At 43.2% G+C, this 18,050-nt stretch overlaps 1 protein-coding gene across 5 annotated transcripts in view; it reads left to right on the top strand.

Annotated features, from left to right (window-relative positions):
- The window catches only part of LOC115164909 (DNA repair protein XRCC4), a 69,908-nt gene that overhangs the window by 5,632 nt on the left and 46,226 nt on the right, over positions 1-18,050 (top strand). For all 5 annotated transcript variants that reach the window (XM_029717830.1, XM_029717829.1, XM_029717828.1 and 2 more), the window contains exons 2-3: positions 13,844-14,010; positions 15,329-15,534. In XM_029717830.1, the coding sequence (XP_029573690.1) occupies positions 13,872-14,010; positions 15,329-15,534 (345 nt within the window). In that variant the 5' untranslated portion in view covers positions 13,844-13,871. The remainder of the gene's footprint in view (positions 1-13,843; positions 14,011-15,328; positions 15,535-18,050) is intronic.

Here is an 18,050-nt window from a genome sequence, read left to right as displayed (position 1 = left end):
GTAGGAGTAGTAACCAGATTAAATCGGGTACGTTTTTTATCCGGCCGTGTAAATACTGCCCCCTAGCCCTAACAGTTTAATGCATTTGAGCCAATCAGTTGTGTTGTGACAAGGTAAGGGGGTATACAGAAGATAGCCCTATTTGGTAAAAGACCAAGTCCATATTATGGCAAGAACTTCTCAAATAAGCAAAGAGAAACGACAGTCCATCATTACTTTAAGACATGAATATCAGTCAATACGGAACATTTCAAGAAGTTTGAAAGTGTCTTCAAGTGCAGTCGCAAAAACCATCAAGTGCTATGATGAAACTCTCATGAGGACCGCCACAGGAAAGGAAGACCCAGAGTTGCCTCTTCTGTAGAGGATAAGTTCATTAGACTTACCTGCCTCAGAAATTGCAGCCCAAATAAATGCTTCACAGAGTTCAAGTAACAGACACATCTCAATATCAACTGTTCAGAGGAGACTGCGTGAATGAGGCCTTCATGGTCGAATTGCTGCAGAGAAACCACTACTAAAGGACACCAATAAGAAGAAGATACTTGCTTGGGCCAAGAAACACGAGTAATGGACATTAGACTGGTGGAAATTTGTCCTTTGGTCTAGAGTCCAAATTGGAGATTTTTGGTTCCAACTGCCATGTCTTTGTGAGACGAAGTGTGGGTGAACAGATGATCTCTGCATGTGTATTTCCCACAGTAAAGCATGGAGGAGGAGGTGTTATGGTGTGGGTGTGCTTTGCTGGTGACACTGTCTGCAATTTATTTTGAATTCAAGGCACACTTAACCAGCATGGCTACCTCAGCATTCTGCAGCAATACGCCATCCCATCTGGTTTGGGCTTAGTGGGACTATAATTTGTTTTTCAACAGGACAATGACCAAACACACCTAACAGGCTGTGTAAGGGCTATTTTACCACAAAGGAGGGTGATGGAGTGCTGCATCAGATGACCTGGCCTCCACAATCCCCCGACCTCAACCAAATTGAGATGTTTTTTTGATGAGTCGGACTTCAGAGTGAAGGAAACGCGGCCAACAAGTGCTTAGCATATGTGGGAACTCCTTCAAGACTGTTGGAAAAGCATTCCAGGTGAAGCTGGTTGAGAGAATGCCAAGAGTGGGCAAAGCTCTCATCAAGGCAAAGGATGGCTACTTGAAGAATCTCAAATATAAAATATATTTTGATTTGTTTAACACTGTTTTGATTATTACATGATTCCATATGTGCTATTGAATAGTTTTGATGTCTTCACTATTATACTACAATGTAGAAAATAGTAAAAATAAAGAAAAACCCTTGAATGAGTAGGTGTTCTAAAACTTTTGACCGGTAGTGTACATCCAATTTGCTGAGTAAAGTGTTGGAGCCTATTTTGTAAATGACATCGCCGAAGTCAAGGATCGGTAGGATAGTCAGTTTTACGAGGGTATGTTTGGCAGCATGAGTGAAGGAGGTTTTGTTGAGAAATAGGAAGCCAATTCTAGATTTAATTTTGGATTGGAGATGCTTAATGTGAGTCTGGAAGGAGAGTTTACAGTCTAACCAGACACCTAGGTATTTGTAGTTGTCCACATATTCTAAGTCAGAACCGTCCAGAGTAGTGATGATTGGCGGGCGGGTGCGGGCAGCAATCGGTTGAAGAGCATGCATTTGGTTTTACTAGCATTTAACCTCTTGACGCACGTTAAGGAAAGGGGGCGCTATAGCGAATTTTGAAAAAAATACGTGCCCATTTTAAACGGCCTCCTACTCAAACTCAGAAGCTAGGATACGCATATAATTAGTAGATTTGGATAGAAAACACTCTAAAGTTTCTAAAACTGTTTGAATGGTGTCTGTGAGTATAACATAACTCATATGGCAGTCAAAACCCCGAGACAGATCCTAACAGGAAGTGGAAATCTGATTTGTGGAATCACTTTCAAGTCTTTGCCTATGAAACACACCATGAGTTAGAATTCATTGAGCACTTCCTAAGGCTTCCACTAGATGTCAACAGTCTTTACAAAGTGGTTTGAGTCTTCTCCGGTAGAAACTGACCGAACGAGAGGCCTGGAAAGTTGGTCATAGGGGGAGGGCCATTACTACTATGACGCGGGCGCCCGTGGGTACCCTTTCGTTCCGAAACGTTTAGTAAGACAATGCAATCGTCCGCCTTGAATATTATTGATGCTCTGGTTGAAAAAGGCCCTAAAGAGTTATGTTATACAACGTTTGACATGTTTGAACGAACGTAAATATATATTTTTTGCACATTCGTGACGACAAGTCCCGCGCACTTCAGTACATTTTGTGTAGCCATCGTAACGCGCTAACAAGAACGAGCTATTGGGACATAAATTATTAACTTTTTCGAACAAAACTACATTTGTTGTGGACCTGGGATTTCTGGAAGTGCCTTCTGATGAAGATAATCAAAGGTAAGGGAATATTTACAATAGTATATTTGATATTAGATGGTTCCAAGATGGCGCTAACCTGCATCGCCTAGCCTATTTTTCTGAGCATAGCACCTCGTTTATTGCAAAGTGTGATTTCCCAGTAAAGTTGTTTTTAAATCTGGCAATGCGGTTGCATTCTTTGAATGACAATATTACATTTTACAAATGTTTTCGAATAGTAATTTAGTAAATTGTAGTGCTGATTCACCGGATGCATTTGAGGGAAAATATTTTCTGAACATCATGCGCCGATGTAAAATGCTGTTTTTGTATATAAATATGAACTTTATTGAACAAAAGAATGCATGTATTGTGTAACATGATGTCCTAGGAGTGTCATCTGGTGAAGATTGTCAAAGGTTAGTTCTTCATTTAGCTGTTTTTTGGTTATTTGTGATGCATGTGGTTGGTCGGAAAATGGCGGTGTGGCTATTTTGACAATGTACTCTCCTAACATAATGTAATGTTTTGCTTTCGCTGTAAAGCCTTTTTGAAATCGGACGTGGTTCGATTCAGGAGAAGTGTATCTATAAAACGGTGTAAAATAGTCCTATGTTTGACAAACAGAAATTATTATATTTGGTTATGATTATGGCGCTCAGATTTTCCGCTGGATGTTGATCCCGATTACGGGATCAGCGCTGAGCAGTTGGAGGCCGCGGAAGGAGTGTTGTATGGCATTGAAGCTTGTTTGGAGGTTTGTTAATACAGTGTCAAAGGAAGGGCCAGATGTATACAGAATGGTGTTGTCTGTGTAGAAGTGGATCAGAGAATCACCAGCAGCAAGTGCGACATCATTGATATATACAGAGAAAAGAGTAGGCCCGAGAATTGAAACCTGTGGTACCCACATAGAGCCTGCCAGAGGTCCGGACAACAGGCCCTCCGATTTGACACACTGAACGCTATCTGAGAAGTAGTTGGTGAACCAGGCAAGGCAGTCATTTGAGAAACCAAGGCTATTGAGTCTGCCGATAATGTGGTGATTGACAGAGTCAAGAGCCTTGGCCAGGTCGATGAATACGGCTGCACAGTAATGTCTCTTATTGATGGCGGTTATGATATCGTTTAGGACCTTGAGCGTGGCTGAGGTGCACCCATGACCAGCTGGCTTTTGAAGACTTTAGAAAGGCAGGGCAGGATGGATATAGGCCTTTAACAGTTTGGGTCTAGAGTGTCTCCCCCTTTGAAGAGGGGGATGACCGCGGCAGCTTTCCAATCTTTAGGGATCTCAGACGATATGAAAGAGAGGTTGAACAGGCTTGAATTAGGGGTTGCAACAATAGGGGGGGTTGGGCATGTTGCTGCATGGGGTGCAGAGCTGTTGGCCGGGGTAGGGGTAGCCAGGTGGAAAGCATGGCCAGCCATAGAAAAATGCTTATTGAAAGTCTCAATTATCGTAGATTTATCAGTGGTGACAGTGTTTCCTAGCCTCAGTACAGTGGGCAGCTGGGAGGAGGTGCTCTTATTTTCCATGGACTTTACGGGGTGTCCCAAAACTTTTTGGAATTAGTGCTACAGGATGCAGATTTCTGCTTGAAAAAGCTAGCCTTAGCTTTCCTAACTGACTGTGTATATTGCTTCCTGACTTCCCTGAAAAGTTGCATATCGTGGGGGATATTCGATGCTAATGCAGAACGCCACAGGATGTTTTTGTGCTGGTCAAGGGCAGTCAAGTCTGGAGTGAACCATGGGCTATATCTGTTCTTAATTCTACATTTTTTGAATGGGGCATGCTAATTTAAGATGGTGAGGAAAGCACTTTTAAAGAATAACCAGTCATCATCTACTGACAGGATGAGGTCAATATCCTTCCAGAATACAAGGGCCAGGTCTATTAGAAAGGCCTGCCTGCTGAAGTGTTTTAGGGAGCGTTTGACAATGACAAGGGGTGGTCGTTTGACTCCGGGGCCATTACGGATGCAGGCAATGAGGCAGTGATCGCTGAGATCCTGGTTGAAGACAGCAGAGACGTATTCAGAGGGCAAGTTGGTCAGGATGATATCTATGAGGGTGCCCATGTTTACGGATTTAGGGTTGTACCTGGTAGGTTCCTTGATAATTTGTGTGAGATTGAGGGCATCTAGTTTAGATTGTAGGATGGCCGGGGTGCTAATTATATCCCAGTTTAGGTCACCTAACAGTACGAACTCTGAAGATAGATGGGGGGCAATCAATTCACATGGTGTCCAGAGCACAGCTGGGGGCTGAGGGGGGTCTATAACAAGTGGCAACGCTGAGAGATTTATTTCTTGAAAGGTGGATTTTTAAAAGTAGAAGCTCTAACTGTTTTTGCACAGACCTGGATAGTATGGCAGAACTCTGCAGGCTATCTCTGCAGTAGATTGCAACTCCGCCCACTTTGGCAGTTCTATCTTGATGGAAAATGTTACAGTTAGGGATGGAAATTTCGGAACTTTTGGTGGCCTTCCTAAGCCAGGATTCAGACATGGCTAGGACATCCGGGTTGGTGGAGTGTGCTAAAGCAGTGAATTAAACACATTTACGGAAGAGGCTTCTGATGTTAACATGCATGAAACTAAGGCTTTTACGGTGACAGAAATTAAGAAATGAGAGCGCCTGGGGAATAGGTGTAATGCTGGGGAATACAGGGCCTGGGTTAACCTCTACATCACCAGAGGAACAGAGGAGGAGTTGGATAAGGGTACGGCTGAAGGCTTTAAGAACTGGTCGTCTAGTGCGTTGGGAACAGAATAAAAGGAGCAGATTTCGGGGCTTGGTAGAATAGGTTCAGGGCATAATGTACAGACAATTGTATGGTAGGATGTGATTACAGTGGGGCATTGAGTGACGATGAGGCAAACCTTGGCATTGGGGCATTCGGGCAAACCTAGGCATTGAGTGACGATGAGAGAGCTTGCATCTCTGGAGACACCAGTTAAGCCTGGTGAGGTCACCCCATAAATGGGGTGTGTGGCAAGAGAGCAATCTAAGGCATATTGAGCTGGACTAGGGGCTCTACAGTGAAATAAAGCAATAATAACTAACCGAAACAGAAGAAAACAAGACATATTGACGTTAGAGAGAGGCATGTGTAGCTGAGTGATCATACGGTCCACTGAGCAGCATTAGGTGAGTCAGGGAGCCGTTCGGTAGTAGGTACTATGCTAGGCGAGTGGGAGGCACGGCGTTCAGAAAGCTAGCGGTCTGGGGCTAGCAGATGGGTCTTCAGCGACATCGCAACGGAAAAGCCTGTTGAAACCACATCGGACGATTACATCGGCAGACCAGTTGTGATGGATCGGCGGGGCTACAGGAAAGGAAGACCCAGAGTTACCTCTGCCACAGAGGACAAGTTCATTAGAGTTACCAGCCTCAGAAATTGCAGCCCACATAAATGCTTCGCAGAGTTCAAGTAATAGACACATCTCAACATCAACTGTTCAGAGGAGACTGCATGAATCAGGCCTTCATGGTCGATTTGGTGCAAACAAACAACTACTAAAGGACACCAATAATAAGAAGAGACTTGCGTGGGCCAAAACACACGAGCAATGGACATTAGACTGGTGGAAATCTGTCCTTTGGTCTGATGAGTCCAAATTTGAGATTTTTGGTTCCAACCGCTGTGTCTTTGTGAGATGCAGAGTAGGTGAACGGATGATCTCCGCATGTGTGGTTCCCACTGTGAAGCATGAAGGAGGTGTGAAGGTGTGAGGGTGCTTTACTGTTGACACTGTCTGCTATTTATTTAGAATTCAAGGCACACTTAACCAGTATGGCTACCACAGCGTTCTGCAGCAATATGCCACCCCATCTGGTTCGCGCTTAGTGGGACTGTCATTTGTTTTTCAACAGGACAATGACCCTACACACCTCCAGGCTGTGTAAGGGCTATTTGACCAAGAAGTAAAGTGATGGAATGCTGCATCAGATGACCTGGCCTCCACAGTCACCCGCCGTCAAACCAACTGAGATGGTTTGGGATGAGTTGGACCACAGAGTGAAGGAAAAGCAGCCAACAAGTGCTCAGCATATGTGGGAACTCCTTCAAGACTGTTGGAAAAGCATTCCAGGGGAATCTGGTTGAGAGAACGCCAAGAGTGTGCAAATTTGTCATCAAGGCAAAGAGTGGCTACTTTGAAGAATCTCATAAAACATATTTTGATATGTTTAACACTTTTTTTTGATTACTACATGATTCCAAATGTGTTATTTCATAGTGCTGATGTCTTCACTATTATTCTACAATGTAGAAAATATTAAAAATAAAGAAAAACCCTTGAATGAGCAGGTGCATCCAAACATTTGTATGTATATATATATATATATATATATATACATAAAAAAATCTTACAGGTGTATTTTACATATAGAATTACCATACCTTTCAATGAACAGGCAGAGCAAACGTGTAGAAAAGAAAAGTAAATCAAATCAAATTTATTTATATAGCCCTTCTTACATCAGCTGATATCTCAAAGTGCTGTACAGAAACCCAGCCTAAAACCCCAAACAGCAAGCAATGCAGGTGTGGAATCACGGTGGCTAGGAAAAACTCCCTAGAAAGGCCAAAACCTAGGAAGAAACCTAGAGAGGAACCAGACTATGAGGGGTGGCCAGTCCTCTCCTGGCTGTGCCGGGTGGAGATTATAACAGCACATGGCCAAGATGTTCAAATGTTCATAAATGACCAGCATTGTCAAATAATAATAATCATAGTAGTTGTCGAGGGTGCAACAAGTCAGTAACACAAGAGTAAGTGTCAGTTGGCTTTTTCATAGCCGATCTTTGAGAGTATCTCTACCGCTCCTGCTGTCTCTAGAGAGTTGAAAACAGCAGGTCTGGGACAGGTAGCACGTCCGGTGAACAGGTCAGGGTTCCATAGCTGCAGGCAGAACAGTTGGAACTGGAGCAGCAGCACGGCCAGGTGAACTGGGGACAGCAAGGAGTCATCAAGCCAGGTAGTCCTGAGGCATGGTCCTAGGGCTCAGGTCCTCCGAGAGAGAGAAAGAAAGAAGGAGAGAAAGAGAGAATTATAGAGAGCATATTTAAATTCACACAGGACACCGGAAAAGACAAGAGAAATACTCCAGATGTGACAGACTGACCCTAGCCCCCCGACACATAAACTACTGCAGCATAAATACTGGAGGCTGAGACAGGAGGGGTCAGGTGACACTGTGGCCCCATCCGATGAAACCCCCAGACAGGGCCAAACAGGTAGGATATAACCCCACCCACTTTGCCAAAGCACAGCCTCCACACCACTGGAGGGATATCTCCAACCACCAACATACCATCCCGGGACAAGGCCGAGTATAGCCCACAAAGATCTCTGCCACGGCACAACCCAAGGGGGGGGGGCGCCAACCCAGACAGGAAGACCACGTCAGTGACTCAACCCGCTCAAGTGACGCACCCTCCCAGGGACGGCATGGAAGAACTCCAGTAAGCCAGTGACTCAGCCCCCGTAATAGGGGTAGAGGCAGAGAATCCCAGTGGAAAGAGGGGAAACCGGCCAGGCAGAGACAGCAAGGGCGGATCGTTGCTCCAGCCTTTCCGTTCACCTTCACACCCCTGGGCCAGACTACACTTAATCATAGGACCTACTGAAGAGATGAGTCTTCAGTAAAGACAAAGGTTGAGACTGAGTCTGCGTCTCTCACATGGGTAGACAGACTATTCCATAAAAATGGAGCTCTATAGGAGAAAGTCCTGCCTCCAGCTGTTTGCTTAGAAATTCTAGGAACTATTAGGAGGCCCGCGTCTTGTGACCGTCGCGTACGTGTAGGTATGTACGGCAGGACCAAATCGGAAAGATAGGTAGGAGCAAGCCCATGTAATGCTTTGTAGGTTTGCAATAAAACCTTGAAATCATCCCTTGCCTTAACAGGAAGCCAGTGTAGGGAGGCTAGCACTGGAGTCATTTTTTGGTTCTAGTCAGATTTCTAGCAGCCGTATTTAGCACTAACTGAAGTTTATTTAGTGCTTTATCCGGGTAGACGGAAAGTAGAGCATTGCAGTAGTCCAGCCTAGAAGTAACAAAGAGATGGATTAATTTTTCTGCGTAATTTTTGGATACAAAGTTTCTGATTTTTGCAATGTTACGTAGATGGAAAAAAGCTGTCTTTGAAACAGTCTTGATATGTTCTTCAAAAGGGAGATCAGGGTCCAGAGTAACGCCGAGGTCCTTCACAGTTTTATTTGAGACGACTGTACAACCATACAGATTAATTGTCAGATTCAACAGAAGATCTCTTCGTTTCTTGGGACCTAGAACAAGCATCTCTGTTTTGTCCGAGTTTAAAAGTAGAAAGTTTGCAGCCATCCACTTCCTTATGTCTGAGACACAGGCTTCTAGCGAGGGCAATTTTGGGGCTTCACCATGTTTCATTGAAATGTACAGCTCTGTGTCATCCGCATAACAGTGATATTTAACATAATGTTATCGAATGACATATATAGTGAAAACAATAGTGGTCCTAAAACGGAACCTTGAGGAACACCGAAATTTACAGTTGATTTGTCAGAGGACAAACCATTCACAGAGACAAACTGATATCTTTCCGACAGATAAGACCTAAACCAGGCCAGAACTTGTCCATGTAGACCAATTGGGTTTCCAATCTCTCCAAAAGAATGTGGTGATCAATGGTATCATAGGCAGCACTAAGATCAAGGAGGACAGACGCAGAGCCTCGGTCTGACGTCATTAAAAGGTAATTTACCACCTTCACAAGTGCAGTCAGTGCTATGATGGGGTCTAAAACCAGACTGAAGCGTTTCGTATACTTTGTTTGTCTTCAGGAAGGCAGTGAGTTGCTGCGCAACAGCTTTTTCAATTTTTTTTGAGAGGAATGGAAGATTCGATATAGGCCGATAGTTTTTTATAATTTCTGGGTCAAGATTTGGCTTTTTCAAGAGAGGCTTTATTACTGCCACTTTTAGTGAGTTTGGTACACATCCGGTGGTTAGAGAGACATTTATTATGTTCAACATAGGAGGGCCAAGCACAGAAAGCAGCTCTTTCAGTAGTTTAGTTGGAATAGGGTCCAGTATGCAGCTTGAAGGTTTAGAGGCCATGATTATTTTCATCATTGTGTCAAGAGATATATTACTAAAACACTTTAGTGTCTCCCTTGATCCTAGGTCCTGGCAGGGTTGTGCAGACTCAGGACAATGGAGCTTTGGAGGAATACGCAGATTTAAAGAGGAGTCCGTAATTTGCTTTCTGATGATAATGATCTTTTCCTCAAAGAAGTTCATGAATTCATTACTGCTTAAGTGAGAGCCATCCTCTCTTGGGGAATTACATTTACATTTAAGTCATTTAGCAGACGCTCTTATCCAGAGCGACTTACAAATTGGAATGCTGCTTTGTAGTTACCTTTGCGACCATATCAAAAATAAATTTAGGATTGTTCTTATTTTCCTCAATTAAGTTGGAAAAATAGGCTGATCGAGCAGCAGTGAGGGCTCTTCGATACTGCACGGTACTGTCTTTCCAAGCTAGTCGGAAGACTTCCAGTTTGGTGTGGCGCCATTTCCGTTCCAATTTTCTGGAAGCTTGCTTCAGAGCTCGTGTATTTTCTGTATACCAGGGAGCTAGTTTCTTATGACAAATGTTTTTAGTTTTTAGGGGTGCAACTTCATCTAGGGTATTGCGCAAGGTTAAATTGAGTTCCTCGGTTAGGTGGTTAACTGATTTTTGTCCTCTGACGTCCTTGGGTAGGCAGAGAGAGTCTGGAAGGGCATCAAGGAATCTTTGGGTTGTCTGAGAATTTATAGCACGACTTTTAATGCTTCTTGGTTGGGGTCTGAGCAGATTATTTGTTGCGATTGCGAACGTAATAAAATGGTGGTCCGATAGCCCAGGATTATGAGGAAAAACATTAAGATCCACAACATTTATTCCATGGGACAAAACTAGGTCCAGAGTATGACTGTGGCAGTGAGTAGGTCCAGAGACATGTTGGACAAAACCCACTGAGTCGATGATGGCTCCGAAAGCCTTTTGGAGTGGGTCTGTGGACTTTTCCATGTGAATATTAAAGTCACCAAAAATGTGAATATTATCTGCGATGACTACAAGGTCCGATAGGAATTCAGGGAACTCAGTGATGAACGCTGCATATGGCCCAGGAGGCCTGTAAACAGTAGCTATAAAAAGTGATTGAGTAGGCTGCATAGATTTCATGACTAGAAGCTCAATAGACGAAAACGTTGTTGTTGGTTTTTTTGTTGGTAAATTTAAATTTGCTATCGTAAATGTTAGCAACACCTCCGCCTTTGCGGGATGCGCGGGGGATATGGTCACTAGTGTAACCAGGGGGTGAGGCCTCATTTAACACAGTAAATTCATCAGGCTTAAGCCATGTTTCAGTCAGACCAATCACATCAAGATTATGATCAGTGATTAGTTCATTGACTATAACTGCCTTTGAAGTGAGGGATCTAACATTAAGTAGTCCTATTTTGAGATGTGAGGTGTCACAATCTCTTTCAATAATGGCAGGGATGGAGGAGGTTTTTATACTAGTGAGATTGCTAAGGCGAACACCGCCATCTTTAATTTTGCCCAAGGCAAAAGGCACGGTCTCAATGGGGATAGCTGAGCTGACTACACTGACTGTGCTAGTGGCAGACTCCACTAAGCTGGCAGGCTGGCTAACAGCCTGCTGCCTGGCCTGCACCCTATTTCATTGTGGAGCTAGAGGAGTTAGAGCCCTGTCTATGTTCATAGATAAGATGAGAGCACCCCTCCAGCTAGGATGGAGTCCGTCACTCCTCAACAGGCCAGGCTTGGTCCTGTTTGTGGGTGAGTCCCAGAAAGAGGGCCAATTATCTACAAATTCTATCTTTTGGGAGGGGCAGAAAACAGTTTTCAACCAAATAAAAAATTAAATAATAAAATGAAGGGAAAAAAACGAAAAACACAGTGTGGTCTATTCAGGAATCAAGTTACAGTGATTATTATAAAGAACAAGTGCTTGTTGGATTTAACCCCCAAAAATATTTCATTGTTTTTATTTCCAAGATTTCATCATGACAAAATATTTCATTCACAAGATGTATTCCCCCCCTTTTTTTATTTACCCCCTGTTTTTTGTCTTAATAGACAAGGTAACGTTTTTATAAACATTATTCGAAATTGGTTGAAATGTTTACAAATTAGATGTGCTGAAATGAAAGCAACTTCCGAAAATGATAATAGTGATTATTATGTCTAAACTTGCAAACAATGGAAGGCATTTAGCTACACCCGCAATAACGGCTCCCCGTAATTAAAAAAAATATCTGCTAAATATGTGTATGTGACCAATACAATTTGATTTGATGTTTAGATAGGTGTAATCAAGCGTGTTGATTTTTACTCTGAGGGTATCCTGCTATTGACACACTTGTTGAATAAGTAATTGAGGCAGTTTAGGCAGTTCAGAGGTGAGTGCTGGGTGCAGCCCTGTTCCACCCCTTTTTTGCTAATGTGTTCATATATGTAAATATACCCTGTGTATTTATGGAAATGAGGAACATATAATCTTTTTTTTACACTAATATATAAAAAAAAATATACCTGATACAATAAGAAAATGTATATATGATTTCATTCTAAGAATACATTTTGACAATACATTTTACACATGAATTCCAACCAAAATCCCTAAACATTACGTTCGCGGCAGTAAAATATTCTTTGTCTGCTATAATTTAGTCAATATCTGATGGATTATAAAAATTCAAAAGTTTGGAGTATCTTTGACGATTTTCCGACTGTTGCATTTATTAGAATTGTTTTTAAACAATTAGCTTTTTGGTCTTAATTTAAGGTTAGGGTTAGGCATATGGTTAGGAGTGTGGTTAAGGTTAGTGTTAGGTTTAAAATACAATTTTAAGATGAGAAATTGAAGATATAGGGAGGGTATACTTTGTGGCTGCGGTAACTTTTGATGACCCCTACATTAGGGTACTGCACCGTTGAGACTTCAACCATTGAGACCCTGTCAAACGTGCTTCAGAAGAGAAAGGACAGAACATAGCATTGGGAAAGAGGGGAGGAGTGAACAAAGAATTACAGAGTTAGTGAGAGGAGAATAGAGGAGTGAGGGGCTGGAGGTGAAAGGGAGGGAGTTTGTGTCATGATTTAGGGATACAGGGATGATTGTGTTTAAGGGATATGAGGATGACATGGCCAGAATTCCAGCATTGGCTTTGAAGCTCTATGGGCATTGCTCCATTCCTGAGAGTCAGCACAGTGTTTATTTAATTGGAGTGTCCTTCTGTCATTACTGCAGGGTCATCGTCCCTTCAGACAGATGTTACAGTAACTAATGAGAAGCTGGGCTCTCTTTATGAGGTTAAAGTTGACCCCACCCCCTTCTCTCCTTATCCTTTACCCCTCCATCCTGCCTAACCAAACCCTCCTCAGAGCACAAATGGTCAACTTTAATCTGCTGAGAGGGGCGGGTGTGTGTGTCTGTGTGTGTGTGTGTGTGTGAGAGAGGACAGGTCTCAGCTGTACCACTGATTTTGAATCACCTTGACCTGCTCCTTGGGCTTCTTTAGGGAGAGAAAAAAATGTGTGGACACATAACTTTTGGCTCCCTCTCCGAATGGGCTCCTTTTCATTTCTTCAAACGTGTCCAAATGGCCAACTGCCAATGAAGCAGTTCTTTTCACTCAGCCCTATACTTTGGCAGGCAATAGTCCATCTCACCTCTCACTTCACCTGGAAGCTGTAATCATGCTTTTTGGCATGGACATTCGTAATCAAGTAAAAGTTTCCCTGGCTTTGTCAAGGAAAACACATTTTCCACTACATTTCTAATTCATCAATGGTTTCTGTAATGGGAGATTTGAAGAAATGTTGCAGGTAGGGGAATCTGAGATTGGCTTGTAAACCTCAGATTATCATTTTTGTGATTGAGGATAAATCTTTGTCTGGCAAAAGCTGCAGGGATTCAAGTGATTCAGCCTAGGCCTAACCTATATGTTTTGATACACAACATTCTAATTGTGTTAGCTGTTAAACAACCAGGATGTTGTGCTCTTTTCTTTTATTCTGCACTTTGTTGGTGGTTAGAGAGCCAAAACCCCAATGCCAGACCCCATGGATATCCCCTGTGGTTTTAACGTCACACACACACATATATATTCAACCTCCTAAAAGGCCCATTGTTGAAACACACTGTATGGCACTGCCCAATCCCTGAGTGAATTTGCATGGGGGCTTGTATTCACAGTAAACCATGAGCTATAAAACAATGCCCGGCATTGATGCAACCACTGTTAATAATCCAAATTCATAACAGAAAAAGTACAATTATTTTTAAGTTGTCACATCAAGAGTGTTTTATGTACAGTGGACACTATACTCTACCTTGATGAAGATTGTCCTTGTCTAAAGTCGGTCCCTTGGGTCTCTATCTCTGCAGATCTGGAGCTAGAAGGTATTTGGGAGGCATGAGTGGTACGGTCCGTCAGATCAGTGTGGTGTTGGACCCGAGCATCCCCTATTTCCTGCGGGTGGACTGGGCCGAAGACCTGGGTGCTGGGTTCACTCTCGCCCTCAGTGACGGCAGCTCGTCCTGGATCGGAGAAGGTAAGGGCTAGATGTGGCTTACACAAGCATGGATGTAGATACGTGCACACACACACACACACACTCACACTCACACTCACACACAGACAAAGTAAGTCCATGGTAGAGGCCCGACTCCTTCACCATCCTCCAGACTGTGTTGTCACCAGGTGTGTTTGGGGTTCTCTTCATGAGGCTTCTTAAGTAGGCACCTGGCCCAACTATGTACCTCGACTCATAGCACTGTGACTGCAGGTCTGTTAGCCAGAGGGACAGCAGCGGGCTTGTTTCATCATCCATATTCACTCATATGGTGCAGCTTACAGGTGTATTACATTGATGAAGCCTTACAAGGCCTGTCTTTGTGTGTGTGTGTGTGTGTGTGTGTGTGTGTGTGTGTGTGTGTGTGTGTGTGTGTGTGTGTGTGTGTGTGTGTGTGTGTGTGTGTGTGTGTGTGTGTGTGTGTGTGTGTGTGTGTGTGTGTGTGTGTGTGTGTGTGTGTTGAGGGGTGTCCGAGTGAATGCCACACTGTGTCTTTCAACTAAGAAGTTACTTAGTGCACCATTTGTTTTGTGTCATTTAGGAATGGCAACAAAGCACTGCTATGTTTGCTTTCATGTACACATGGAACATAGCTACTCTCTTCTCTAGCTGTCCATCTGGGAGATGACAGGCAGTAACGGCATTGTGACAGATATGCACGTGCATGTGTGAGTGTGTGTGTTTGAACCTGTGTTAATTGGGCCCCTGGCCCCTTAGAGAGCAGCTGTGCACCAGCTAATGATCTTCTTCTTGGCTTCCTTGCATGCTTTCCTTAAAGCTGGAATTCTTAATTGGTGAGACTGCCACGTCTGTTTGGGATATTACAACAACAAAGAACTTACTGAAAAATTAACCGTTTTTTCCCTCCCTCTGACATCGTTGCACACGGGATAGGACAGCAGTGCACTGATTTTTAGATTTTTTTCACGCTGCCGAATGCTCCTCTACATTGTTTTTCATCAACAAAACAAAAACAATAGCAAAGGCGCTGGGGCGAACAGTGGCGCTGTTTCCCCTAATGCAAATTTTCCCCTAATCTTTAAGCCTCCTTTATACATGCATTTAAAGTATGCATTGTCCTTCCAGTGAGACTTCAGTATAGTCACGTCAGCGATTTTATACAACTCCAGTCCTATTTACTGGCATCAATATCATTGACTGGCCAGTCCACACACCTACATGTAGGTAGCTAAGTAGAAATCAGTCTCTGATTGAAAAGTGAGGATCAATGCCAGAAGAAACCTTGGGGACTAAAGTTGTGTCTTCTTGTTTTAACCCCTGCTTTGTACTCTTACAGTATCAGAGGAGGAGATGACGAGGAAAGCCACAGAGTTGGGAGTGAAAAGGGAGAAATATGTGGAAGATCTTCATCAGGCACTGACCGGAGGAGGAGAAAGCAGAAGAGGAAGAGGAGGAGTGGCAGAAAAGGAGGAGTCCCTGTTCCACCTCTCCTCTGACCACGGTTGTCTGTCGTATGACAAGAAGACCCAGAGAGGTGTTTTGGTAAGTGTCAGCCATGGCTACTATAGCATGACACCCCACATGACTCCTTCCCTTTCAGATGGAGATACAGGCTACATCCCAATATCTATGCTAACATACCAGGTAGAATAGTAGCCCAATCCACTGCTTGTTTTACTCATTCAGATGTAGGATATGAATTTGATCACACTGTTGCAGGATAACTTTCCTGCAATACAGGACATTTAAAACATATAGTTAATTTCAGGTTTAAAAAGTATTCTGTTGTTCGTAATTTCCACTTTGAAATTTCAGACTTGATTTTACCTTACGAAAAATGTATCCACCCCTACAAAAATGTCAATTTATTATAATTCACAGTTCCTGTTGCTGCAGATTTATTTTCCTGCTGTAGCAAACTGGTCCAAATTAAGATCCTACATCCTGGACCAATGGAGAGTTTCCATTCAACATTCTTTTTAGTCAAGGATTTGAAAGTAGGCTTAATCTGGGCCTGTGAACATGTCCCCAAATGTAAACTGATACTAGGCCTAATGGCTCTCATTGCAAGATCCTTTAGTCTTCTGGTTTCCCATAGGTTTTTCTTATGTGCGGCTCAATTTGACCACACACTTCATTTCCCATGATGCCCCAAGGACGTTGGTCTCTAGCCACACACAAGAAATGTACAGGAAGTCACTAAGAGGGTTTACAAGGGGCTGTTTAAAGATAAGATGTATTGTTTCTCCACAATCCAGGATAAAGAAGGTTGTGTTCCCTTGAGGGCCACTTGAGGAGAAACCAAGATAACAATCTGGCAATTTATTACCCATCTTATCAGAACGGAATGGTTTAGTCCCTGTGCGTAAATCATGCATTGAAATCAATGGGGGATTTGTGAGAACATTCTTAGTCTTTGCACAGATCTCAAGGTAGGATTTGGTCCATATTGTCCTGTGAGTGGGTGTTTAAAGCCCTGGGGGCCAGGTCACTGGGCGTCCTGGGACCCCTGTCCTGGTAGAGAGAGGGAGGGAGAGCTGGAGGGTAAGAAGCTCTGTTAGCAGGGGCCATAAATAACCTGTTTATGAACTAGGGCCGGCTCCATCTAAGACAATGTGAGACAAAAGGTCAGTTACAGAGGACTAATATAAAGTGTGTGTGTGTGTGTGTGTGTGTGTGTGTGTGTGTGTGTGTGTGTGTGTGTGTGTGTGTGTGTGACCTTTATTGAGGATTCCTGGGGTCTGTTTGCATTAAACTTTAACAACTTAGCTGGGTTATCACCTGCTTCTTTTCTTAGCTTTTTTTCTCTCATTCTTTTTCAACACACACAGAAGTTGAAAAGTGTAACATGTCTTCTTAGCGAGATAATTTTAGGGTACAAAAGTGACTAAGATGAGGCAAGTTTCCTTCGGGAGCAGAAGAAAGGAGAAGAAAGAGTACAAAACAGGTGTTGAACTTAACCTGACATTAATATCTGATGCACATGACCCCTAGAAGTTGTAATGATACACTATATATAATATACGGTTTTGCCGTTAAACTGCTCTTAAGCCTGTGTTTTAGATGACTTACTCTGACATTAAACCCCTAACGGTGCATTTTACTGCCTTACCGTTGCTGGTGGAAAAGATTGTGTGTTAGCAATGTAGGCTAAGGCGCATCTTTTTTTTAATACTGTTATATTGGTAGTTCATGATACAGTATGCTATTGATATTGCTTGAGTTAAATCACTGTTAGAGAGAGAGAGAGAGAGATGCGCGCACTGGTTGAGCGTGGTCCCTCTGTGTCTTGCCAGGTGGTTAACAGTCTACACCTGTTGCTTCAGAGTCTGAGGTAGCATTGTGGCACCAGGTGATATTCCTCATTTTGGGTTGAATGTCCACAGCAGCTTGCCCAATCATTATGTCAACACAGCGTCCCTTCACACTAGTGATTTTTATGATATAGCTATGTAAAGTCAGAGTGTTTGCAAAAGAAACAACCTGGGTGCTATTGCTATCACATTCACTATGCTCGTAAACTCTGATCTAGGATCAGGAACGCTGATCACACAATCTATTAATCTATAGGCGCACACACCCAGTCTCTGCTGAATAGGGGACTATCTCTGTAAAATGTGTAACATTTTACATTGCCTGTAAATGTTAAGTTAACAACAGTACTCAGTAGTATGGTCTAGTTGACAATGAGAACAGTGACAGATAGCTATAAAGAGTGGTGTGTGGAGTGATGAATCATGCTTCACCATCTGGCAGTCCGACGGACGAATCTGAGGTTGGCGTATGCCAAGAGAAAACTAGCTGCCCGAATGCATAGTGCCAACTGTAAAGTTTGGCAGAGGAGGAATAATGGCCTGGGGCTGTTTTTCATGGTTCAGGCCAGGCCCTTTAGTTCCAGTGAAGGGAAATCTTAACGCTACAGTATACAGTGACATTCTAGACAATTCTTTGCTTCCAAATTTGTGGCAACAGTTTTGGGAAGGCCCTTACCTGTTTCACCATGACAATGCACACAGCGAGGTCCATACAGAAATGGTTTATCGAGATCGGTGTGGAAG

The sequence above is a fragment of the Salmo trutta genome, chromosome 27 (genome assembly GCF_901001165.1).
Source record: "Salmo trutta chromosome 27, fSalTru1.1, whole genome shotgun sequence".
In the NCBI taxonomy this organism is placed as follows: domain Eukaryota; kingdom Metazoa; phylum Chordata; class Actinopteri; order Salmoniformes; family Salmonidae; genus Salmo; species Salmo trutta.
Note: the sequence above shows the minus strand (reverse complement) of the source record. Positions and strands in the feature narration are given on the sequence as shown.